Source organism: Borostomias antarcticus (assembly GCF_949987555.1).
Source record: "Borostomias antarcticus genome assembly, chromosome: 22".
Lineage (NCBI taxonomy): Eukaryota > Metazoa > Chordata > Actinopteri > Stomiiformes > Stomiidae > Borostomias > Borostomias antarcticus.
In genome coordinates, this window is record NC_140255.1 from 18,650,341 (window position 1) to 18,677,345 (window position 27,005).

At 50.0% G+C, this 27,005-nt stretch overlaps 1 protein-coding gene across 1 annotated transcript in view; it reads left to right on the top strand.

Annotated features, from left to right (window-relative positions):
- baiap2l1a (BAR/IMD domain containing adaptor protein 2 like 1a) overlaps window positions 1-26,792 on the top strand; it is a 27,468-nt gene extending 676 nt beyond the window's left edge. The window contains exons 2-14 of the mRNA XM_084456267.1: window positions 791-866; window positions 1,083-1,169; window positions 9,225-9,286; window positions 10,641-10,712; window positions 10,920-11,054; window positions 16,286-16,438; window positions 17,086-17,244; window positions 17,843-17,966; window positions 19,241-19,454; window positions 22,581-22,637; window positions 22,784-22,958; window positions 25,236-25,276; window positions 25,410-26,792. Coding sequence (XP_084312393.1) covers window positions 791-866; window positions 1,083-1,169; window positions 9,225-9,286; window positions 10,641-10,712; window positions 10,920-11,054; window positions 16,286-16,438; window positions 17,086-17,244; window positions 17,843-17,966; window positions 19,241-19,454; window positions 22,581-22,637; window positions 22,784-22,958; window positions 25,236-25,276; window positions 25,410-25,482 — 1,428 coding nt within the window. The 3' untranslated portion in view covers window positions 25,483-26,792. The remainder of the gene's footprint in view (window positions 1-790; window positions 867-1,082; window positions 1,170-9,224; window positions 9,287-10,640; window positions 10,713-10,919; window positions 11,055-16,285; window positions 16,439-17,085; window positions 17,245-17,842; window positions 17,967-19,240; window positions 19,455-22,580; window positions 22,638-22,783; window positions 22,959-25,235; window positions 25,277-25,409) is intronic.
- Window positions 26,793-27,005: the final 213 nt, after the last annotated feature.

The following is a 27,005-nucleotide window of genomic DNA, read 5'->3' on the forward strand; positions in this document are numbered from 1 at the left end:
CTGGTCTCTCTCTGGTCTACCTCTGGTCTCTCTGGTCTCTCTCTGGTCTCTCTCTGGTCTCTCTCTGGTCTCTCTCTGGTCTACCTCTGCCGCACCTCTGCCGCACCTGCGCTCCCCAACTGGAGTCGAAAGTGTCAGTTGTTGTTGTGTGATGGTGTTGAACGTGGGCTGTTATAGGCTACCTCTTGGTTTAATGGCCTAGCTAAATGCCACAGTTTCAGTTGACGGGGGCTGAGGCCGGGAAGTGAAGGAACCTGTTCCTGCTTTCTTTTCTCGCTTCTTTCGGAGGGGTGTGCGTAACGTAACGCATACCTGTCTGTTGATTGTTCTGTGGAGGGTGTGTCTGGGGAGCTGATCGTGAGACAGCCTGAACAGCGGTTTATTGTGGAGGCATTTCAATAGGCGGATTGAGTTCACCTCGCCAATAGCAGATTAGTTTATACAGGCCTATCGGACTTCGCTCTCAGAGAGCTGTAAATGTAAAGGATCAGGTTAATAATTGAAAGTCTTATTCAAGCAGGGTGCTATTTATAGAATACCCACACAAACACTCACCTTACACCAATTACACGTAACCTACAATTTGATAGTATCCCTTTCCACATGCTACGGTATTCCATTAGACTTTAACAATAAAACAGTTACGCATAACTGTTAATTGCATTGCTCTTGACTAGCACAAACATATTAATACAATGTTATTACATGGATGATGCGTTTATTATACTGACACAAGACTCTCTCCTTCTCTGTGCCCATCTCTGTGCCCCTCTCTCTCTCTGCGTTCTAGAATGTGATGGAACAGTTCAATCCTGGCCTTAGGAATCTGGTCGTCCTGGGAAAGAGCTATGAAAAATCTGTCACAGGTAAACACACACACACACACGCACGCATACACACTCTCCTCATACCTATCCTCGCAACCGTGAACACACACCCAAGCTTATTACTTAGCACTTATATAATGATGTAATCCGGTAGTATTTGTGGCTTTTAACCTCAGTTTAGGTCATGGCCTACAGAAGAACTCCATTCAATCAAACCCTGTGTCCGACCATGCTGTCTGTGTGTCTCCCCCACAGCGATGACCCTGGCTGGGAAGGCCTACTTCGACGCGGTGTCGAAGATTGGAGAGACGGCTGCTGTGTCTCCTGTCTCCAGAGAACTGGGTGAGTCACAGCAGAGCGCTAGCCAGCCCACAAACAAGGGCTCAACTCCGCAGGACTCCTGGGAGTCTGACGTGAAGAACTGCCTGGTTCCCTTGGTCTGTGCCGGGCTTCTCTAACCATGAGAACAGCCTTAAGCTGTGGGCGGCTGAAATGAGTCATCAGACACTGCTCAGCCACGGCAGGGGATCAAAGAAAGACTTGTCTGTGGAAGATCCTTGAAAATCTTCTTTATCTTCACTCTATCCTCAAGAAAATGCAGCCTTTCTCTGGAACACTGTTGATTATATATTTCGCCGTAGCTTTCCTCTCTGCCTCTCCATCCCCCTGTCCTTCCCTCTCCCTATCCCCCCCCCCAAACACTCTATCTCTCCATCTCTCCTCCTCTCCACTCCTCCATCTATCCGCCTCCTGCTCCGAGGTTGTTGTTATTCTGGCAGGTTGTTGGGGGGGGGGGGGGGGGGCGACCCCTTGACCCCTCCTGACAGCCTCTCCTGCTCTGCCGTGACCCAACCGGGCGGCCGGCCTCCGAGCTGGCGGAGATGAGGGGGCACACCACGGGGGAGACGGGGGGGGGGGGGGGCTGGGGTAGAGAAGGAGGGAGAGAGAGAGGGAGGGAGTGAGGGAGAGTGAAAAGAGAGAGATATCTGACACTCCGTGTCGGAACTTTGCGCCATTTACAGCCCCGCCGGAGGTGTGCGTGCGTGTGTGTGTTTGCGTATATGTGTGTGTGTGTGTGTGTGTGTGTGGGGGGGGGGGGGGTTAGACTTTGAACAATTGCAGTGGAGGAAGTCCCTCAGTTCACTGTCCGTTCTCGTGGTTCTGCATCTGGACATCAGAAGGTCCTCCTTCCCTATCTCGGCCGCCCAGAGCCGAGCAGCAAAGGGCCAGTGTGAACTCTCTCACACACACACACACACACACACACACACCGCTCAGAGCTGCAAACACACCGAGCAAACAGACGGAGACAAACAGTATTTCCCAGCATCCCTTCCTCCCTCCCTTCCCTCTGTCTGCCCCTTCTTCAAATACGCACTCCAGCAACCCGGCTTTGAAAGGCCAGAGCAAAGCTGGGATTGTCGCTGAAATGGGATTGAAGGTGAAAGTGACCCCTCAGATCTACACAGTTCCTGATTCAATTCGGGGTTTCCTGATTGATCCGTCCTCCCGGCACGCGGACGGTCCTCAGAGCGTCGTTATCTAACCTTTATCAGGCTCTCTGTGGCCGTCGGGTGTGAAAACTGGATCGGTTCACACCTCGACTCTCTTGATCTCCTGGCCCCTAACTCCATCAAAACAGAGTGCCTTTGATCAAATCCATTACTATATTGGAAGCAGGAACGACCCCCCCCCCCATCTCCCCCTGCCCCTCCCTGTCCTTTCTCCTCCGCTGTCCCCTGCGGACGCTGGCCCCGATGATCTGAGGTGATGGATGGAGTTTCAGTCTGGCTAAATGGAGTGACGCGAGCTGCGTTTGCGTCACCGAGGTTTCGTACTGTATGTGTGTAACGCTGCGGTGACATCGGACACCCTGTAGCGCTGCTCAGATGCCCCATACCGTCACTCGCAAGTGACAAGTCCTTCCTGGTCGCTACCAGCGGTATTGTGCTGTGCCACTCCTGTCTTAGGTTCCATAATAGTCCCTATAAAGTACCTGTCTGGCTTCCCTAAACGCACGTTATGGACGGCGCACTCAAGCCCCCGATGTACCGGCCAGAGGTTTGTCCAGGCCGAGTAAATGAAAATGGAAAGAGTCTGACCGGCTGCAGGAGAAACCTCTGGCCTTAGCTGGCTGGCTGGCTTGATTAAAGCAGCGCTATCTGTCCTGCTCTGATCTGGCCGCCCGGGTTGACCTCCTCGCTCCGTCCTGCCGCTTTGACAAACACACAGTGACGTTGGCTAACAGAGGGAACAGTCCTTAGCTTATCGTTAAAACACAACTATTTAGAGGCGACTTGCTAAAGTCTTTCAAGGCTTATCTCCCCTCTCTACTCTCACCTCCAACACCTACCTGGCTCCCAGAGGCGGGACCGTCCCATGATGCAAGCTGAACCTCGGGACAGAGTCTGTTTCTGCATTCACTCATAGCTTCGTCAAGAAAAGCCCGTCTCTGTTATGGTAGATACTCTGTTATGGTAGATACTCTGTTATGGTAGATACTCTGTTATGGTAGATACTACAGAGGTTCATTTTAGTCCTGTTTACTTCTTTGAGTCTCTGAGGAATTGAGAATCACTGAGCTCTGAAAATAACAAGGAGAGAGAGAGGGAGAGAGAGAGAGGGGGGCAGAGAGAGGGGGGGGGAGGGAGAGAGAGAGGGGGGCAGAGAGAGGGGGGGGAGAGAGAGAGAGAGAGAGAGGGGGAGAGAGAGAGGGGGGGGAGGGAGAGAGAGAGAGAGGGGGGCAGAGAGAGAGGGGGGAGAGAGAGAGAGAGAGAGGTGGGAGAGAGAGAGAGGGGGAGAGAGGGAGAGAGAGAGAGGTGGGAGAGAGAGAGGGGGAGAGAGAGGGGGGGAGAGAGAGAGGGAGAGGGAGAGAGAGAGGGGGGGAGAGAGAGAGGGAGAGAGAGAGGGAGAAAGAGAGAGAGAGGGGGGGATGGAGAGATGGGAAAGAGAGAGAGAGAAAGAGAGAGAGGGGGGGATGGAGAGATGGGAAAGAGAGAGAGAGAGAAAGAGAGAGAGAGAGAGGGGGGGAGATGGGAAAGAGAGAGAGAGAGAAAGAGAGAGGGAGAGAGGGGGGGAGATGGAGAGATGGGAAAGAGAGAGAGAGAGAGAGAGAGAGGGGGGGGGGAGATGGAGAGATGGGAAAGAGAGAGAGAGGGGGGGGGGGATGGAGAGATGGGAAAGAGAGAGAGAGAGAGAGAGAGAGAGAGAGGGAGGGAGCCCAGACTGCCAGTCTCCTTCCTGTCATTCAGTGTCACGGAAATAAGCAGGTTGTTGTGAAGTGAACACATTCAGTACATATGTGTCTCTCATCGTGGACATGGAGGGGGGGGGGGATACTGTACATACATGTTTCATACTGTACATGCACCCATAGAGACACAGCAGCAGGTTTACACGTGAAATCACACAGTTGCAGTAGTTGAGCTTCAGCTCATGTCATTCATCATCATATGTACAGTATATAGTTAGCATTCCCCGGGCCCATTCTCTGGATCACAATACGACGCCTCCCTGGTGGGCCTGCACCACATCCATGTGTTTAGCAGTCACGGGGTACAGCGTGTCTACAATTAGACGTGTTCCTCCTCCGGGCCGGCTCTGGTCTGGGTGTGTTCCTCCTCCGGGCCGGCTCTGGTCTGGGTGTGTTCCTCGTCCGGGCCGGCTCTGGTCTGGGTGTGTTCCTCGTCCGGGCCGGCTCTGGTCTGGGTGTGTTCCTCGTCCGGGCCGGCTCTGGTCTGGGTGTGTTGGCCTCAGCAGGGCAGGAGGACCAGCGAGCGACTGGAGGAAGACAGAAGAGCTGCGCCGGCCGGCCTTCCACAACGCCCTTCCAGCTTTTATTTTAAGTCGTTTGTCAAACTGTTTTGCGGAAAAAGTTTTTTTGAAGCGTCGACAAACCCGAGCTATCACGGCCACGAGGGGAAGAAAATGAAGTTGAAGAAATTCAGACTATTCCTCGCGTGTCTCGAAGGACTCCGAGTTTCCCCCCCACTTAAAGCCTAACTTACGCACGCCTGTGGGCAAGTGGGTATTTTTACTGAGGTGAAGTTGACGTCATGGTTGTTAGCTTGCCATGAATGTTCCCGCCTCATAGCTGAGGCCCGGAGCTGTTTTTGACCTCCTGAGCTGTTGGACCGGAGTATTTCTTGATCTGGCAGACAGGAAATATGATTCAGTGCTGACAAGAGGAAGTGGGTGTACTGTAACAGCTGATTTGCTGTAGATTTTATAGTTTCCTAAAACCAGCGTGAGGTTTTAAGGAGTGAGTGAGTAGTCTGTGCCGATGGAAGTGTTTGTACTTGGAATCCCTCGATGTGTCCTGGATTAGTGGAAACATCCCACAGGCTCGACTAACCATCTGTCAGGTAGAGAGATGCAGTACATCAGCCTCCTACGACAGGGTGTCAACAAGGGGGTTTCGTGTGTGAGACGAGACACACACACACACACACACACACACACACACACTCTCTCTCTCCCCCCACGCACACTTTTCTCCCAGTCTCACACATACTCTCTAAGAATCTGCTCAGAGGAGACACATCTTGTCTTGTTTGAAAACACGTCCTTCTTTCCAGCCTTTTCCGCGGCCGACCTGCCTCGCTGCGTCTGCTCCGTCCCAGAATCCCCTGCTCTCACCAGCCCAGGAACTTCACATCACTCATTTGTTTTTCCAGGTTCAAGTTCAGGACAGTTATTCATTGAAATAAGAGAGGATGGAGGAGAGATATCTAACAGGGCCACTCGTGGCCCATTACCCATAAACCCGCAGGGTCTTGAGGTGTCTGTCACACTCCTTCACTCTCCAAACAATCCCATGGGCCATCACCCACCCACCCTAGCCCTCCGACCCCTGAACCCTGAGCCCAACCCTCCACCAACCGTCTCACCAAACGGCAGTTTGAAGTAATGGGTGCGTTGGAACTATTGTTTACCCAGTATGTGGAAGGTATGCTGCTCCTTGCCCAGCTATGTGTGTCCCAGTCATCACGTTTTATCAGCCCACGATCCAAGATCCAGTCCCATTTGGCCTGGGCTTGTAGAGCATTATGGGATGTGTCATGTCACAGTGATACCAGATAAGGATGGACTCCATGGTAACCTCACAACTCTCTCCCTCCCTCTGTCCCACCCTTCATCCTCGCCTGTCACAGGAATGTGAGGCTTCGTCACGGTAACCGTCAGTCAGGAATCAAATACCTACAGTTGAGGTGTTGGCCATATTTCATAATTCCTCCAATCTCTCTCTCTCTCTCTCTCTCTTCCTCCTTTTCTCTCTCTCTCTGTCTCTTTCTTCCTCCTCTCTCTCTGTCTCTCTTCTGTGATGTCGGAAAGACACGTTCATGCCTGCTGGTGTGCGCTTGCTGGTTGGCAGGTTTACTGCATGTGGTTTCAGGGTTGACATGGTGTTCAAGGTGAATCACTTTACTGCTCACTAAACAGAACATAACTACACATAGATTAGCCGGACAGTCATTCATAAAACTGGCTGAGTTCTGGCAACGTGCTGGTCGTGCCAACCTTGCCAGACCACCCTTGCAAAAGAGCTTTCACACCTTTTTTGACTGTATAATAGTTTTTTTTTAATAAAGGTTAAATTAAAGTCGCACAGAAACGGACGTTTGAGATCATCTAACTTCAGTAGTTTGACGTATTTCCGACGCAAACAAGCTATGAGGGTGGGACATATGTTTAGAGGAATTTGATTGGAACATTGACAAGTGGGCGGGTTTTAAGAACTTTAGACAGATTCGATAGAAGGATAGCGTTGATTGACGGGTGGATGTCGTGAGATTATTGGCCTAAAATCTAAGGTACCTGGTGTCGTCATTGCACGTGACCTACCGTTTTCCAGGAAGTAAGAAATGATATACTTTGATATAAGATTACAACAAAAGTAGAATTTTGATATTTTTTTGGCGTACATCGTTGATGAATGAACACTATGACCAATTGTATGAACCAAAATGGGACAGAATGCTTTTTTCATTTCAGTGCGATTTTAAACGAAAAAAATGTATGAGAAGGACCATTTTAATGTCCTTCTTAAACAAAAAAGTACACAAAAAAAAAAGATTATGAGAGCACGGTAGATGTTGGGATCATAAGGTCTCATAAGGTTAGGCATTTCCTGCCTGTGAGGAACACCTGTGACCGAGGTGCCAGTATTCAGCAGGCAGGGGCCACAGTTCCTAAATCCCATCAGCTGTATATATTTTCGAAGGCGTTGTCCTTGATCCTGTCAACACAGCTGTACAAGAGCTGCCTGCCAGGTGGCTGTGGCTCCGAGGTGACAGGGCGTTCTGATTATTATGGTCTGGCGGCGCCGTAAAACCAAAAACCCCGGGGTTCTAGAACCGAGAGCGCCGGGGTTCTAGAACCGAGAGCGCCGGGGTTCTAGAACCGAGAGCGCCGGGGTTCTAGAACACCCGCGAGCGTGTCTGCCACCAGAATAGGGGTGCGCCATGCGTGACGCGTCCCTGAGTGTTCAGTTCAACTGCCACGCTGACTGTGATAAGCGCTTGGTGTGCCTCTCCAGCTCTCATTGTGCAAGACACCCACATTCCCTCAGGGTAAATACAGAACTAATCTATCAGGCCCAGAGCTCTGATAAGACTGTCACGAACGGGTGGCCAGGCTGTTCCAACCGACTTCCTCAGGCTCAGATTATGTTAGATCATGGATATTCCTTCTACTTGTTCTTATGTAATACAGATAGATAGTGTGTGTGTGTGTGTATGTGTGTGTGTGTGTGAGAGAGGCAGCAGTGGTAGCAGATGCCGTTTCGATGTCTTTATTTTAGAATCGGCTCCTCCCCCCAGCGAATCGGATCGGAGATCTGAGGCCAGGGTCGTGTAGGATTATGAGGTCAGATGTCATCGTCTGTGTTCCAGAGCTGTGTGTTTATCACATAGAGGGAGGGAAGGGGCAGGGAGGGGCGAGAGAAGGGGAGGCGGAGGGGGGAGGAGAAGATGATCAGTTTAGGAGTCATGATCTGAAGGTGGTGAATCATTCTCTGGGAGGAGGATGGAGAGTTATAGTCTTCATAAAGGGCGCGGCGTTTACGCAGCTGCCGTTGCTTATGACTGCATGACTCCACCTAGGGCCGGTTACACACCCACCACAGCCTCAGCCTCAGCCTCTAGTCTCTACACCTCTCCAGCCTCAAACCCAGCACTGGCCCCGACCTCAGCCCCCAATCCAGCCTCAGCCCCGGGCCCCAGGCCTCTAACCCTATTTTAGCCTCTATCACTTCCCAGCTCCTAGTTCCAGGCCTCTCCAGCCTCAACCCTGACCTCAGCCCCAGCCTCTAGTCTCAACCCCAGGCCTCTCTAGCCTCAACCCAACCCTGACCTCAGCCCCAGCCTCTAGCCTCAACCCAGACCTCAGCCCCAGCTCCCTCCCTCCCCAGACCAGGCTGTTGTTGGTGCTGTACAAACAGCCGGCCCCATGTCCTAGCAGCCTGCTCTGTCCTGAGCCCCCCTCACCCCCCCTCCACCCCCCCCCCCCCACACCCCTGCTCCAACCCCCCCCACACCCCTGCTCCAACTCCCAGAGGACAAAGGCAGCATTTACCAGGTTGTTCTGGTGACCTTCAGAAGGCCATGTTGTTGTAGCTGTGGACGCTCACACTCAGCTCTGCTAGGTGCAGCTCTGGATCAGCACGGCTGGGGTCAGGTGTGTGTGTGTGTGTGTGTGTGTGTGTGTGTGTGTGTGTGTGTGTGTGTGTGTGTGTGTGTGTGTGTGTGTGCGTGTGTGTGTGTGTGAGGTGCTTTTAGATGGAAGATGTAAAAAAAAAACAGTTTTTTTCCATCCATCAGATGGAAGGTGTAAAAAAGATTTTATTCCTTTCCAACTAATCGCACGTGTAACATCATGCATTGTCACGGTAACAACACTGTCAAAATCAAACAGGTATCTAGTATTCACCAGAACATGCCCACTGCTCCTGTCCTGACCTGGGAAGAACCTCTAGATCCAACTGCATTGTGTGTGTTGCTGGACTGGTACCAGCGGTGATTGTCCTGACCGTTGGCCGTCCTATTGTCCACTCTGATAATATGCTGCTCTGTATGTGACTATGGGGACTGTTCTGTCTGTCTGACAATGAGAATCAATGAGAAAACAATGAGAGAAAAGTCCCTACCAGGCTGTATATGCACATTGATCCTAGATTATAATCGCTGGCTGTAAAATCATGTTTGACAAACACAAACAATTGCTGCTCTATTGTTAGAAGCCTCTTTTCAGACAAGGAAGAACATATCGAGACCAGGTGTTGGCTGATCGTTTCTGCATTCCGTAACGCCAGCGAGATCAAATGCAATGTCGTATCATGCTGAATCAGAACCACAATGATAGAACTGTTTTCCTGCTTCCTGTTTGCTGTGTCTCCAGGCGTGGCTCTCATGGACATCTCTGAGGCTCACAGGAAGATCTTCCAGGAACTGGAGGATAACGTAAGTAACCTCATCTCTCTTCTCCTCTCTCGCCTCCTCTCCTCTCACCTCCTCTCCTCTCCTCCTCTTCTCTTCTCTCCTGTCTCCTCTTCTCTCTTCTCCTCTCCTCCTCTTCTCTCCTCTCCTGTCTCCTCATCTCTCTTCTCCTCTCTCGCCTCCTCTCCTCTCACCTCCTCTCCTCTCCTCCTCTCCTCTCCTCTCCTGTCTCCTCTTCTCTCTTCTCCTCCTCTCACCTCGCCTCTCCTTATCTCATCTCCTCTTCTCTCCTCTCTTCTGACCCTCATCCCTGGTAGCATCAGTCATGTCTGGCGTCTCTCTTTCTCTTTCTGAGTGCTCATAGTTGCAGTGAAAGGGCAGGGAAAGTTTGACGCGAGCAGAGGAGGAGGAGGAATTCTATTCTCTCTGGTCTGTCGAATACCTAGAATACCTGAGGACAAGCCTCAGGTGTGACTGTGACAACAGCAGCAGTCAGGATGACACACGTACCCCCATAGAAGTCACCTCTGCTTGGGTTGTGGATCGCAGAGTTGGCAATGACCCACCCTTCATTTCGCGTTGATCACCACCTGAAATGATTACGCCTGAGTTATGTAGAGTTGCAGCAAATTAGTGTCAAAAACAGTCGAAGAATGTATGCACTCCTAGGCTAGACATGTCATCCGTGAACTGCACCTTGAACCAGAGCTACAATCACCCAAGTCACTCTTAGCTCTGTCTGCTACAGCGAGTGTCGTTTGGCGCACTTGTACAGCACTGTGTCCACGCTATTTAACCCACCTGTGTCTTTTACACATGTGTGCCTCAAAGCTCTCCTCAATGACCTGTTACACGTGTTGGTTCTGGGTTTATCGGTGAGAGGGAAAGCAGTCAATCTTTAACCCAGGGCAGTAGATAAGCAGACCTGCTGTGAGAACCCCCCCCTACTTAAAAACCCATCATTATCTGCACCGCGTTCCTCTGGACCCCTCCAGTCTTATCAGCATGTCACCATCAGGCCACAGGTTTTCGCCGTATGCGTTCGCTATTTAGAAAATATGGAAAAAGATAATATCCGCCCTCCATGCTCCCACAGTGATTGATTAGTACGACGTTTCGACCTGAAAGGTCTCCGTCAGGTTCATCAGCCAGAACATGAGAGAGGGAGGGGAGTGTATATATATACATTAGTGCGGGAGTGGGCAGGCTCTCTGTGGGACAGTTGTCAATTATACAATTAAGACATTAGCCTAAGCAATCAAGACTCACTATATGATCATCTTTCGACCCTGCGCCGGTTGGAATACCGTGGATGTGAGTGTTGACCGTTGAGAAAAAAACACAAACCTGCTCAACGCTCCTCTGTCCGTCTCTGCAGTTAAAAAGGTTCCAGAAGGACATCCTGGCCGAGCTGGAGAAGAAGACGGAGATGGACGTGAAGTACATGAACGTAAGAATAACACACAAAGACTAAGATAGAGATGAACATAGAGTACATGATAGAGACAGAGTGCATGAACGCATGTATAACGTGGACCGTTGTGGGATCCTTATATGTCCTCATACGTAAGCGCACCGTGTCATGTGACCAAGTGTCATGTGACCATGTGAGACAGACGGTAGTGTTGGACCCCCGGTTCTGCTGTGTTTGTTCCAGGCCACGTTCAAGCGGTACCAGTCGGAGCACAAGGTGAAGCAGGACTCGCTGACGCGCTCGCAGTCCGACCTGAAGAAGATGCGCAGGAAGACCCAGGGCAAGAACGCCAACAAGTACCTGATCAAAGAGAACGAGGTGAGTCTGAGACCGGGGTGAGGGTGAGGGTCAGCGCCACCGCAGTGTCATTACTGTAGGTCACCATGGTGACTTTGTTTACGTAACCACCGGCCAAGTCGTGACGTGATGTCGCCATGTGATTCGCTGGTGGACGAGATCGAAGATAATCGTCTAAAGTTGAATTTGAGTCTAAACCCATGAAATGAAACTCCTCGCGGATCGATTTCTCACACTTGTACGGCGAGGGAAGATGGATTGGAGATCAAAATAAGCACAGCCGTGGGGGAAGGGGGGGAGGGGGGTTGAGGGGGGGTGGGTTGGGGGGGTTAGGTGTTTTAGCTACCGGCCGTCTCTCTGTGTTGGTGTGTAGCAGGGGCAAGTGCCTACTGGTTTCAGTTACTCTTCTTTACTCCTCAATGGCGGCCGGCGCCATCACGCTATTATCACACCCAGCCCTCAGCCCGGACCCCACACAGGCTCTGGTGATGGGGGCCTTTAATTGGCTGGAGGGCTAGTGTGCTTCATTCCCGGAGTAGGCGCTACGAAGTGTTCGAGGAGAGTGCCCTTGACTTGTGAGTGTGTACTATAGCAGCTTGGCTTAGAGACGGTGCGGAGTGAGCCGCTGATTTGGACCTGGCAGTGCGCCGACTCCGAGGGAGGCTGTGGGGAAACGTCGGGGTGCTCACCGTGTCTGAACCACATCCTGTCCCTGGGGGGGCTGGGAGGCTGGGGGGTTGGGGGGCTGGGGCTGGGGCTGGGGCTGGGGGGTTGGGGGGCTGGGGGGTTGGAGTGACTGACTGGAGAAAACTTGGACAGTGTTTGTCCTTCTGACACATTAGACACGTTTGAGAGGTGGGCATTGAGCTGCTTTGTAAATCAATATGACAAAGGGGGGGGGCGGTGAGAGAGTGGGGAAGAATGATAGAAAGAGCAAGGGACAGAGAGATGGAGAGAGACAGAGAGAGAGAGAGTTATGGAGCCACACTGCTGCTGTTTATGAGATCCAGTGTGTGTGTGTGTGTGTGTGTGCGTGTGTGTGTGTGTGTGTGTGTGTAATAACTCCTGCCCGCTCTGCTTTATTGACTGGTTTCATGGCCCTATGTTGACGACTGTCAGTTTATGAGCTTGGGGTATTTTAGGGAAGGGCTTGGTTTGGTTGAGCTAAACTGTTTTATAAGCTATCTGAGGAAAAATTAGTATATGAGCTGTCTGCTCAGAGAGGCTCCCTCCTCTCCCCTCTCTCTCTCTCTCCCCCCTCTCTCTCTCTCTCTCTCTCTCTCCTTCTTCTTCTTCTTCTTCACTCTCTCTCTGTTTATAGTACATATTTTCTGGCTGATCTCTCCGGTTGATTTGTTGTTGTTGTTGTTGTTGTTGTTGTTGTTGTTGACTATCCTTCAGCTCTGAGGTGACTTTAGCACCTGAATGGCAACTCTTAAATTCCTTATCTCAAGGAAATTAATTAAGTGCAGGTGGCTGCTGGTGAGGCGAAACTCCGCCGCTCGTCAGAGGTGTGAAAGGTCGCTCGTTATTGTATAACGATCACACCTGTGTGGACGGCAGGTCAGCAGAGTCCTACATAACAGCCAGGCCCTTCCTTTACATCAGCTTCACTGGGGTAGTGAAGAGCAGTTCATACACTCTCTCCTTTTCTCTCTCTTTCTCTCTCACTCTCTCTTTCTCTCTCCCATTGTTTTTTTCTCTCTCCATCTCTCTCTCTCCCCCTCTCTCTTTCAAATTCAAACTAGAAATGGTGCTCAGAGAGCACACACCGATACCCATGACTGCATTTCGTGGCTCTGTGCACTCCAAAATTGAATGGGTTCTAAATTGGCCCATGCTACTGGCCTGGTACGACCATCCCGTTCTCGCGAGCTCACATTCTGTTTCACTAATGCAGAACGGTCCCGCCCCACAGTGGAAAGCAGCCCCTGATTGGTTCGTGTCCCTGCCGCTCGCTAAACAAACATGGCGGCTCCTGAAGCAACGAGTGGTAACGTTAACGTTAGAAGAATAAACGCAGCTTTAAGTGCAGTTATTGCAGAAATAGACTTAACCACAACACTTAAACAAGAACAAGAGTATGCACTAGCGGAGTTTCTCGGTGGAAAATACGTTTTTGCCGTTCTTCCGACTGGATTTGGCAAAAGTTTGCTGAATGCTGATTGGCTGAAGGTGTTTATCTGTCAAGGCAAGTAGCCCCTCCCACATAATTGCTCTCTATGGGGCGAAGGCCAGACCGATATTGCGGAGCGAAGCAGTGAGCTCGCCAGATCGGGATGGTCATACCAGGCTACCATGCTACACCCCTACACCAACTTTCATATAAAGCAGTCTGGTGGTTTTTGTGTAATCCTAGTCCAAAAAATGAATGGAGGTGAATGGCCGGCCCAGCTGTGTTTGAGTGGCTCATGGACCCGCCCCATGATCCGGATCTGCTCCAAAATTGAATGGGTTGTTAGTTCACTCATGCTACACCCCTTCACCAAGTTTCATGAAAATCAGTCTCACAGTTTTTCCGCTTTATCAGTCACGGTGGTCAGGTATCCTGATTTGGTGGTTTCGTTCCAATATTTGATATACTTTTCTTTTAGTTTAGGGATGATTTAGTTGGGCCAGATTGATTGGTGTTTTGTCCTGAAGTCCTGGTGTTTGTGGGCAGAGCTTGAGGACCAGCTGGCAGAGAGCGCTCTTAGCTTTGAAGTGGTAGGAGTGGGGGCCACTTGATTGGAGATGTTTGTAGGGTATCAGCCAGGTTCTGCTGCGTGTCTGTGAACTCTGTTTGAATGTTTTTGCACAATTCTGCAGAGCTTCCAGCAGATGCTTTTTTCTCATTTTGGGGCTGGTTAATGGGTTCTCTCTCTCTCTCTCTCTCTCTCTCTCTCTCTCTCTGTCTCTCTTTTTCTGTCTCTCCCTCTCTCTCTCTCTCTCTGTAAATCTGTGCGTGATTGTTTTGCTATGATATAACCTGTGTGGGCCCATCTTGGAGGGGGGGAGTGAGAGTTGGTGTGTGTGTGTGTGTGTGAGAGAGAGAGAGAAAGAGAGAGAGAGAGAATGGACCAGACATTAATGGAGGGTCTGTGTCACGCCACCGAGAAACCAGAACCCTGGAGACAAACCCGCTTTCACTGTCACCATGACAACCTGGGAAAGCGAGAGTAGAGAGATGCCGTGGGGGGCGGGGGGGGGGGGGTTAGGGAGGAGAAAGAGGAGTTTTTAAGAGGTCCTGAGCCTCGTCCTCGTCTGTCTGCTTTGAGACCGGCACTCTGAGACTCTCTGCGGTGTGTCTTTCAGTGGACAGAGTGACCCCCCCTGAGCAGGTGTGAACAGAGTGACCCCCCCCCCAGAGTGACCCCCCCTGAGCAGGTGTGAACAGAGTGACCCCCCCTGAGCAGGTGTGAACAGTGACCCCCCCTGAGCAGGTGTGAACAGAGTGACCCCCCCCCCAGAGTGACCCCCCCTGAGCAGGTGTGAACAGAGTGACCCCCCCTGAGCAGGTGTGAACAGAGTGACCCCCCCTGAGCAGGTGTGAACAGAGTGACCCCCCCTGAGCAGGTGTGAACAGAGTGACCCCCCCTGAGCAGGTGTGAACAGAGTGACCCCCCCTGAGCAGGTGTGAACAGAGTGACCCCCCCTGAGCAGGTGTGAACAGAGTGACCCCCCCCCTGAGCAGGTGTGAACAGAGTGACCCCCCCTGAGCAGGTGTGAACAGAGTGACCCCCCCTGAGCAGGTGTGTACAGAGTGACCCCCCCTGAGCAGGTGTGAACAGAGTGACCCCCCCCCCCTGAGCAGGTGTGAACAGAGTGACCCCCCCTGAGCAGGTGTGAACAGAGTGACCCCCCCTGAGCAGGTGTGAACAGAGTGACCCCCCCTGAGCAGGTGTGAACAGAGTGACCCCCCCTGAGCAGGTGTGAACAGAGTGCCCCCCCCTGAGCAGGTGTGAACAGAGTGACCCCCCCTGAGCAGGTGTGAACAGAGTGACCCCCCCCTGAGCAGGTGTGAACAGAGTGACCCCCCCTGAGCAGGTGTGAACAGAGTGACCCCCCCTGAGCAGGTGTGAACAGAGTGACCCCTCCCTGAGCAGGTGTGAACAGAGTGACCCCCCCTGAGCAGGTGTGAACAGAGTGACCCCCCCCCTGAGCAGGTGTGAACAGAGTGACCCCCCCTGAGCAGGTGTGAACAGAGTGACCCCCCCTGAGCAGGTGTGAACAGCAGTAGGGGGGGGTCCATGATTACCAGGCTCATTAGCTGAAGCCTTCTCTAGCTGAGACGGTGACCTGAGTTATTAAGCATATCGACCGTCCCTGTGAGGTTTAATAGACGTGACCTGAGTTATTAAGCATATCGACCGTCCCTGTGAGGTTTAATAGCGATCTTCCATAAACCCTGGCAGCTCATTGGACCGTGTGTCTGTAAAGCTAGTCTTTCTCATTGGACCGTGTGGCTGTAAAGCTAGTCTTTCTCATTGGACCGTCGGGCTGTAAAGCTAGTCTTTCTCATTGGACCGTGTGGCTGTAAAGCTAGTCTTTTGGAACTGTTCCAAGAGTTATGCGCTCGTCTGTTTCACATTTGCTACTTGCCATGCAGTATACCTACCTATACCATTCGTTGATTGATTCATGAATGCTAGAAATGTATTTTATTATTATTTATTATTATATTATTTTATGCACTAGTTTTTTTTATTGTCTGCTATATATGTGTTATATAAGCACTTTGAGCTGCATTTATTCGTATGAAAGGTGCTATACAAATAAAGTTTATTATTATTATTATTGTTATTATTAGTTTTATAAGTCAAATTTCCATTACAGGTAAATTTAATGGACAATATTTTTGAGACCTGCTATTGTGGACGTGTACAAACAGTCTTATCTTATCTTACCTTATCTTAGATTCAAATGGTTTATCCAGTTATTTAACATGTTCTCAGTCACCCTGTGTAATATAAGATAAGGAATCATCTGCTGATGTCCTGAGCTGATGAAAGCCTGTACAGCCGCGTAGGTGCGTGATGTTAATCTTGAGAGAGCCTTGGTTTCTGCTTTTTTGGCTCAATCTCTTCGCCTCTTCCCAAAGTGAACCTCCTATTGGACCTTGAACCTGTTATTGGAGGTCACTTCTATCCAGACAGACGCGCTCCCTCCTCTGTTTTCTACAAAGATTAATCTGCGCTTGACCCAGTCAGTCCAGACCAATAACACGTTCCCTGACTGACCCCTGACCCCTGACCCCTGCCTGTCCCCCTCAGTGCCTGGAGACGGTTACGACCCGTCAGACGGACATCCAGGGGTTCATCGCCGACGGCTGCAGGGAGGCTCTGCTGGAGGAGAAGAGGCGCTTCTGCTTCCTGGTCGACAAACACTGCATGTTCTCCTACCAGACCGCTGCCTTCCATGAGAAGGTGAGAGAGGGAGGAGAGGAGAGGGAGGGAGGGGTGGAGGGAGGGAGGGGAGGAGAGGGGAGGAGAGGGGGGGGGAGAAGGAGAGACAGAGGAGAGAAGAGGGAGGGAGGGGTGGAGGGAGAGAGAGGAGAGGGAGTGAGAAATAAGAGAGGGAGGGAGGAGAGGAGAGGGAGGGAGGGGTGGAGGGAGGGAACCGAGGAGAGGGAGGGGTGGAGGGAGGGAGAGAGGAGAGAGGGAGGAGAGGAGAGGGAGGGAGGTAGTGAGGGAGGAGAGAAGGGGGGGTGGAGGGAGGGAGTGGAGGAGAGGGCGGGGTGGAGGGAGGAGACGGAGCGAGAGAGGAGAGGGAGGGAGGGCGAGAGGGGGAGAGAGGAGAGGGAGGGAGGGAGAGAGGGAGGGAGGGAGTTAGTGAGGGAGTGATCATCTATGAAGACATCAAATCCAAAGATGGGTTTAAACCTTTAAAGTATGACTACTCAGCCCACATACTTTGGAATCTAAACATTTGCTTTCCTTGTCTGGCTCCTCTGTGGTCTGGCTCCTCTGTGGTCTGGCTCCTCTGTTAATTGGCTCCTCTGTTAATTGGCTCCTCTGTTAATTGGCTCCTCTGTTAATTGGCTCCTCTGTTAATTGGCTCCTCTCTCCTCCAGGCCAGAGAGATGCTGTCCAGACGGTTGTCCAGCTGGCAGGAGAAGTGCGGCGATGTCACCACGGTGCCCGAGGGGGTGATGACCATGATCGAGGGGCTCCGCGCGCCCGCCGGCGCCGGCAACCCCGAGATCTCGCCAGGCGCCGAGCGCCTCAACGGGGTAAGCGTGCGACGTCGCAGAAATGTGCGATGGGACTAGCATCCATCACTCTATAAAGCCTCGGATACACTAGAAGACTTTTACGATCTTAACAGATTCTGAACTGACTGGGCGTATAGGCTACACTAGACGACTGGCTTCTGATGATTTTTGTATGACAACTGAAAAACTGGGTATCGCACATTTCACGACTGGACTGGGTGGTGACGAGTTTACACTACACGATTGCGTCCAGAATCTAATATCAAACATGTTTGATATGCTCCGACTCGCTCCGGATCGGATCGGGAGAAGTCTGTTCTCATCATATACTTGCAGATTTAAATCTGTACCCCTCATACACTTACAGATGTCTGTGCCAAATTGCCACTCCGACTACCCCCAACTGGTGCAGGTGCTGCTGACTAGGACAGACTCGGCAGGAATGTGAATCGTGTATAAAATCGGGCATAATATCTCGTAGTGTATCCTCAGCTTAACAGATGTGTGTGTATTCTCCAGAATGACACACGACAGATGTTACTGTACGTGTCCAGTGAGGTGCTATCTTACGGTGGGTGAATGTACAGTCAAAGAGGTTGTTTGGTGTTCCCGTCAGACCAACCTGGAGCCCCAGCAGCCCCCCCCCGCCCCCCAGCTCAAGGCCCAGACCAGCCCTCTGGCCAGCATGTTCATCCAGGACGTCCCCCTGAACCGGTCCTCCTCCTCAGACCAGAACTCAGGTAGGCTACTGCAAGTAGGACCTCCTTAGCCTCTAGCACATATATATGCAATTCGTTACTTTAAAGTATGAATGAATGAATGAATGAATGAACGAATGAATGAATGAATGAATGAATGAATGAATGAATGAATGAATGAATGAATGAATGAATGAATTTATTGATGGATTAAGACACAACAAGAATCCAAAGCATAACATGAGAAAGTGTAAACACTTATTTCCGTCATGGTCCTGGAGCTGTTAAGACACATCAAAACGTACATTACATTGACACAACATATCAATTTAAAGTTTACTTCATAAAATTTAAAGCCATTATTCCCCATATATCTGAGAATACTGAGATATCTGTCTTTATCTGGCTACCCAACTGTTTATTTTATTTTTTAAATGACAGTTGAAATTGGAACCCAACCCTTAATCTTTAACCCCCCTAGACCAGGGTAGCCTGTTGGATCGGTCCTAGTACAACACCAGGCCTAACCCTAACACAGACAGTCTGTTGGATCGGTACTAGTACAACACCAGGCCTAACCCTAACACGGACAGTCTGTTGGATCGGTACTAGTACAACACCAGGCCTAACCCTAACACGGACAGTCTGTTGGATCAGATCTAGTACAATACCAGGTCTAACCCTAACACAGACAGTCTGTTGGATCAGATCTAGTACAATACCAGGTCTAACCCTAACACAGACAGTCTGTTGGATCGGTACTAGTACAACACCAGGCCTAACCCTAACACAGACAGCCTGTTGGATCGGTCCTAGTACAACACCAGGCCTAACCCTAACACAGACAGCCTGTTGGATCGGTCCTAGTACAACACCAGGCCTAACCCTAACACCGACAGTCTGTTGGATCGGTACTAGTACAACACCATTCACGCACACACAGACATACACCAGTGTTTGCCATGTCTCTCCTATGATGTTATTAGCCTCTCTTACTCTGAAAATGTAATTTAATGTTATTTATTGCTTTATAAATGTTCTTAGCCGGTAGACAAACATACTCCAGGAGCTTGCTCGATCGCCTCGTTGAGAGGGGTCAGGGAAGAATTTTTACAGCTCACTTATCTGGCCCCTGGGTGATACTGTTTTTTTTCTTCCCTCTGGAATATGTAGAGAGTGGGTCGTATGCCCACCTCCCTTGTTCTCTGTAAAGCGCATTGTGTTGCCTCTGGGTATGAAATGCGCTATACAAATAAAGCTTTGATTGATTGATTGATTGATTGAACACCAGGCCTAACCTAGCATGTCCCCCCCAGACCAGGGTAGCCTGGAGGACGGCAGCCTGTCCCGGTCGGTGTCTTTGTCATCGGGACTGAACGTGGTGAAGCGTCTGCGGGTGAGGACCATCTTCCCTCACATGGCCGGAAACAACGACACGCTGCTCAGCTTCGACCACGGCGACGTCATCGGCCTGCTGATCCGCGAGGAGAAGGACGGCTGGCTGTATGGAGAGCTGGAGAGAACCGGCCAGTGAGTTCACCTTAGAACCTCTTAATAAAGACCAGGCCTGTAGCCTTAGAACCTCTTAATAAAGACCAGGCCTGTAGCCTTAGAACCTCTTAATAAAGACCAGGCCTGTAGCCTTAGAACATCTTAATAAAGACCAGGCCTGTAGCCTTAGAACCTCTTAATAAAGACCAGGCCTGTAGCCTTAGAACCTCTTAATAAAGACCAGGCCTGTAGCCTTAGAACCTCTTAATAAAGACCTGGCCTGTAGCCTTAGAACCTCTTAATAAAGACCAGGCCTGTAGCCTTAGAACCTCTTAATAAAGACCTGGCCTGTAGCCTTAGAACCTCTTAATAAAGACCTGGCCTGTAGCCTTAGAACCTCTTAATAAAGACCAGGCTTGTAGCCTTATAACCTCTTAATAAAGACCAGGCCTGTAGCCTTAGAACCTCTTAATAAAGACCAGGCCTGTAGCCTTATAACAGGTTTATAACAGTTAGAGCTGGAGAGGACCGGCCAGTGACTGACTCATCCTTCTTGATTTATCATATAATAATTGAAACAATCCTACAAATTGTAGGTTTAACAAGGAAATGTCTCCACGAGTCTCTTTATGACATAACCATGGGACTAAGTGTTCTACAGAAAAAGAGAATATCCACACACTATAGGTACAAAGTGTTCTTACTTTGACATGTTATCCCTTGGATTTTATTGTATTGCTATATCCATAAATCAGTCAATCACTCAATCATTAAAAAACCCATCTTGACATGTTGCGTTGTACATATCTGAGATGGCAGAGGTATTTATTGATGTGTTTCTGTGCTGTACTGTCTTGGTACGTCAGGTATGTGCAGAGTATGACAGGAATGCTGCAGCTGTGACAGCCCTGCCTACGCCTCACCGGCTCTCTCACACTTAGCGTTGAAGAGTCTAGTAGTTGAAGCGTTGAAGAGTCTAGTAGTTGAAGCGTTGAAGAGTCTAGTAGTTGAAGCGTTGAAGAGTCTAGTAGTTGAAGCGTTGAAGAGTCTAGTAGTTGAAGCGTTGAAGAGTCTAGTAGTTGAAGCGTTGAAGAGTCTAGTAGTTGAAGCGTTGAAGAGTCTAGTAGTTGAAGAGTTGAAGAGTCTAGTAGTTGAAGCGTTGAAGAGTCTAGTAGTTGAAGCGTTGAAGAGTCTAGTAGTTGAAGCGTTGAAGAGTCTAGTAGTTGAAGCGTTGAAGAGTCTAGTAGTTGAAGCGTTGAAGAGTCTAGTAGTTGAAGCGTTGAAGGGTCTAGTAGTTGAAGCGTTGAAGAGTCTAGTAGTTGAAGCGTTGAAGAGTCTAGTAGTTGAAGCGTTGAAGAGTCTAGTAGTTGAAGCGTTGAAGAGTCTAGTAGTTGAAGCGTTGAAGAGTCTAGTAGTTGAAGCGTTGAAGAGTCTAGTAGTTGAAGCGTTGAAGAGTCTAGTAGTTGAAGCGTTGAAGAGTCTAGTAGTTGAAGCGTTGAAGAGTCTAGTAGTTGAAGCGTTGAAGAGTCTAGTAGTTGAAGCGTTGAAGAGTCTAGTAGTTGAAGCGTTGAAGAGTCTAGTAGTTGAAGCGTTGAAGAGTCTAGTAGTTGAAGCGTTGAAGAGTCTAGTAGTTGAAGCGTTGAAGAGTCTAGTAGTTGAAGCGTTGAAGAGTCTAGTTAGTAGTTCCTTCTTCTGTCTCGGTCACACTGGAGGCCCAGGCTGGTACCTGACTCATTACAGGGGTTCCTGGGTACTAGAGGCCCAGGCGGGTACCTGACTCACTACAGGGGTTCCAGGGTACTAGAGGCCCAGGCTGGTACCTGACTCACTACAGGGGTTCCAGGGTACTAGAGGTTCAGCTACGCTGTCGCTCTCTGATACATGACATCATGACCGGGTCAGGGGCTCCTCCGGCATTCGACGAAGAATGATCATGAGGAAACGAGACCGGACATTGAAATTGTCAGCAAGGAGGAAAAAACTATTTACAGTAGCTGAACTGCCCCCCCCCCCCCTCCAAACACACACACACACACACACAGATATACTCTCTCTCTCTCTCTCTCTCTCTCTCTCTCTCTCTCACTCACACACACAGATATATTCTCTCTCTCTCTTTCACTCACAAACACACACAGATATAATTTCTCTCACTCACTCACACACACACACAGATATACTCTCTCTCTCACTCACACAAACACACCCACACACTCTCACACACTCTCACACACACACACACACACTCACACACACACACACACACACACACACACACACACACACACACACACACACACACCACACACACTTCTCTAAGGTGATAGTGACTCCTCCTCATGCACACACTGCCTCGTCCTCTCAGCTCTCAAAGCCACATCTTTGTTTACATTTTACAAATCACCGAAACACAAAAGAGTTTCCTGTCGCGCGTACAAAAACACATTAGGTCCATTATGTTCCTTTCGCTCCGAAATGCCAGGCCTGACGCCGTTCCTGACAATGTTATCATCCCGCCTCTTGTGTCTATTTAAAAGCTTGGGGCACGTCTAATTGCTGGAGGTTATTATTATTATTACCAGGTTATTATTTCTGCACGCTTTAAAGAGAGACCTTGAGTCACCCTCAACCACTCAGTCACAGTGTGTCAGTCGTGTTTTAAGCCTTGTGGTTAAGAGACGCTCATTGTCATTTTCACTCTGACAAATGGAGACGAATGGACAAAAATATGTCCTCTCTCTCCCTCTGTCTGTCTGTGCATCATTATTTCTTTTTGGAGCTGAAATGGCTTTAATGTGAAGTCATCAGTGCCAGTTTTGCCTCAAACAGGATTTAGTGTGGCATATGCAAGTGAAAAGAGACTATCTGTTACTAAGCAACAAAAAGAATACTTAATGTATGCCATTCTTCTTTTCACTCACTCTCTCTCTCTCTCTCTCTCTCTGTCTCTCTCTCTTTTTAATAGATTTTATAATAATGATTTATCATCAATCCAAAGTCAAAACAGTGTCTTCAAAACTTCTCTGTCCACAGTTTGTTGTTCTTGCGTTGGTCTAATGTTGTGGTGTGTGTGTGTGTGTGCGTGTGCGTGCGTGTGTGTGTGCGTGCGTGTGTGCGCGTGTGTGTGTGCGTGTGTGTGTGTGTGTGTGTGTGTCCTTGTTTCAGACGTGGCTGGTTTCCCTCGTCTTACTGTAGACCATACGAGACATCGCGCTCCAACAGGTAAACTCACAACACGGTTTGGTCAGAGTTTAATCTACAGAATGTCATGGAAATATTCATGGTACGATGTGTTGGTGACATGATTGTGTGATTGTGCGTTTGTTTGTCTGCGCGCGCGCGTGTGTGTGTGTGTGTGTGTGTGTTAGGAGCAGCAGTTTGGGGACGCCGGTACAGAGTTTGAGCGTGGCCAATCTGCCAGAAGAGGAGGAGGAAGAGGAAGAGGAGGGGCCTGTGCTGCTGCCTCCGCCCGACTACACCGACGACTCGCCCGGGAGGAACTCATCACCCTTACTCTCCTCCACACCCTCTCCTGAGAACACGGTCAGGACCACACCTCAACATGCACCTTCACTCAGAACCACACCTCAACATGCACCTTCACCCAGAACCACACCTCAACATGCACCTTCACCCAGAACCACACCTCAACATGCACCTTCACTCAGAACCACACCTATACATGCACCTTCACTCAGAACCACACCTCAACATGCACCTTCACTCAGAACCACACCTCAACATGCACCTTCACTCAGAACCACACCTCAACATGCACCTTCACTCAGAACCACACCTCAACATGCACCTTCACCCAGAACCACACCTCAACATGCACCTTCACCCAGAACCACACCTCAACATGCACCTTCACTCAGAACCACACCTATACATGCACCTTCACTCAGAACCACACCTCAACATGCACCTTCACTCAGAACCACACCTCAACATGCACCTTCACTCAGAACCACACCTCAACATGCACCTTCACTCAGAACCACACCTCAACATGCACCTTCACTCAGAACCACACCTCAACATGCACCTTCACTCAGAACCACACCTCAACATGCACCTTCATTCAGAACCACACCTCAACATGCACCTTCACTCAGAACCACACAACCACACCTCAACATCCACCTTCCAGATCCACAACCGAACAACACTAGGACCACACCAGAACCATGTCCCAGCATGCACCCTCACTCATCTGAAAACATTTAAAAAATGTTCCCTGCCTGGTTTTAAACAATACAGAGCTTCAATTAGGGCCTGCACAGTGTCAGCTGATCTGAGAATGAAATAATAGTGGTCCACAGAACCAGGCACCCTGTCCTCTCCCCTCATTTCTTCTCTCCTCTGTCCTCTCTTCTCTCCTCCCTTCTTCTCTCTCCTCTTCTCCTCCCCTCCCCTCTCCTCCCCTCCCCTCTCCACTCCTCTCCTTGACCCTGTGTTCCTGGATCTGCTGCCTAAGGGCTATCGTAATAGAGTAGGCACCCCCCCCCCCCCTCACTCCTCTCCCAGCACCTCATCCACCCCATCACCTCATCCCTCTTCATATTTCCCCTCCAAGTGGCCCGGGTCATGTGACTGCTGTGAGGTGACTTTGCTCTCAGGGTCTGTTACCAGAGCTATCGGCCTGTCATGGAGCACGCAGCCTACTGTACCTCAGCCTGACTCCTCTCTATGAGTTACCTACCAGGGAGGACCCTTGGTCACTACGCCTGGGCACAGCCTGCCCCCTAGTGGACAAGTGCTGGCTAGTGTCTGCGTGAAAACTGGCCAATCCACAAAACCGTAGAGTGCAAAAACAACACAATTGCCCTAGAGTGTATCGCCAATGGTCTGTGAGTGTGTTTTGCATGTACCTGTGTGTGTGTGTGTGTGTGTGTGTGTGTGTGTGTGTGTGTCAGGTTGTAACTATGGTAGATTGGATCATCGGAACAACCGAGAAGGAGGCACATAGTCAGTTTACTTAAGCCATTATCAGTTTGTTTACACATGTAAACAATGTAAACACGAGGTATGTAGATCGCTATCATGTCGTAAAACATATTTTACTCTTAAAATTCACTTGCTGTGGGCTTTGATAATATTGTCATCAGGTTCTGTTGTATGTGTGTGTGTGTGTGTGTGTGTGTGTGCGTGCTTGTGTTCTGGAATTTCTAGATCTTCTAGATTCCTGACACACATACATCCCAGTGTTCCGCTCTTTCAACACAGTCACAGGGCAAGAGAAAGGGGGAGGGAGGGATGGCAGAGAGAAAGAGAGAGAGAAAGAGAGAGAGAGGGGGACAGAAGGGAAGGGAGACAGTGAGAGAAGCAGGGAGAGAAGAGAGGAAAAGGAGAGTGAGAAAGGGGTACGTGACAGAACGACTTGTTGTCTGCGTCCTCATCAAACCTGTCTGACCAGGGAATACCTCCGGCCTCAGCGGAGGGGTGGGGGGCAAGGCAGAGGGGTGGGGGGCAAGGCAGAGGGGGGGGGGTCAAGGCAGAGGGGGGGGGGCAAGGCAGAGGGGTGGGGGGCAAGGCAGAGGGGGGGGGGGCAAGGCAGAGGGGTGGGGGGCAAGGCAGAGGGGTGGGGGGCAAGGCAGAGGGGTGGGGGGCAAGGCAGAGGGGTGGGGGGCAAGGCAGAGGGGTGGGGGGCATGGCAGAGGGGGGGGGGGCAAGGCAGAGGGGGGGGGGCAAGGCAGAGGGGTGGGGGGCAAGGCAGAGGGGGGGGGGGGCAAGGCAGAGGGGTGGGGGGCATGGCGGTACGTGCGTAACACAGGTCATGTGGACCTAAAGACCAGCTTCTCTGTGGTTTGTTCGCAGGTCTGCCTACCCAATGGTATCGGAAAGGCTCCTTTTCTGGGGTGAGTTGTGGCGGCCGGACAAACGGATGAAGACATCAATTTTGTAAGCGGCGGTATGTTTCGATTGGTTGAGGATGAACATACTGGATGATAAGGTTCTCTCTCTCTCTCTCTCTCTCTCTCTCTCTCTCAGAACTGGAAACCCGTTCGCCACAGTCAAGCTGAAGCCCACGGTCACCAACGACAGATCCGCACCCCTCGTCTAACTAGCCTGAGGATGAAGATGAAGAGACACCCAACACACTCCACAACAACCCCCCCCCCACCACCACCCCGCCCCCAACATGAGGTCCTGCTAGCCTCGCATGTCTGCCTGCTCCAACATGGACCCACTCCATCACACTCTAGTCCACAGAACAGATAGTTCAAAACAAATGAGTAAAGTGACGATGACCACGAAGGAGATTATTCAATAAAGATGATGATGATGAGGATGATGATGATGATGATGGAGCAGGCTAGCATCCAGGCTACCTTCCTGACTCGACAGCGGTGAAGATTGTTTTCCTGTTTGTTAGTTTTCTTCAGATACAGTACATACAGTATACTGTAGCAGTTGTGGGAATGAAGGGAGAGTGACATACAGGACATACAGTATGTTGGGTTAAAGAGCTGTTTGAGCCTCGTTCCCCCGTCCCCAGACAACCCCACACCCGCCCCCTCACAGGAGGCTGTGTTCCAGTCTAACGCTTCATGGGACCTTTTTTAGATCATAGATAGAGATATAGATACTTTATGTACAGTATATACATTTGAAGCAGATTCTTGGATGTATTTTAAAGCAATTTTATGTCCATTCAACAACCCCCCCCCCCTCCACACGCACATTTAGGACATGTATCACACACATGCGTGCACACACACACACACACATACGCACAAGGCTGATTCTTTGCTTATTAAGTTCAAGGGATCCAGGGTTTGTGTCCTTGTGGATGTTGGAAATACACGCACACACACACACACCACACATGAAGTGTGTACTGAGACTTCAATCAATGAGAGGAAATCCATAGCTACAGTGTATTTTGTATTATGTTTTGTGATTTAATTTGCCATAGACCTCTAGATGACATGGATTGGTAATGGACTGACCTGTTAACGCAAACTCTATTTTCACTCTTTTATAAGTTCATGATGTTTTTTCAGTTGTAAAAGTAGGGTGCCATTTTATTCCTCTTCGGCTTTGGTCAACTGAAGTTTCTGTGTACGTAAACACAACTGCTGCAGATCACAAATGTTCTTTATGACTGGTATACAAAGACTGTAAATCTACAGTATGAAACATAAAGTAGAGGACATCTTTGTCCTCTTTTTAGGCTATGTTGAGACACAGCAGTACACTGCGCTGTCCAATAGGACTTCAGTATTTCCATCCCACATAATTATGGGGGGGAAACTCATGTATTTGTTCACTAAACTGCCGTGTATTCTATTGGAGTCGAAATATACCAGCTTTATTGCCATGCTGTGCTTTTACCTGCTCTCTATTGTATACCTATTTGAAAATGTACTGTATGGGGGAAAATGTTGTCTTCAATACATTTCCTTTTTCTTGCCATTCTGATGACTGAAGTTGTTTTATTTCCTCACAGCAACAAAGGTTCCTTAGATAGATGGATGGATGGATGGATGGATGGATGGATGGAGATGGATGGATGGAGATGGATGGATGGATGGATGGATGGATGGATGGATGGATGGATGGATGGATGGATGGATGGGGATG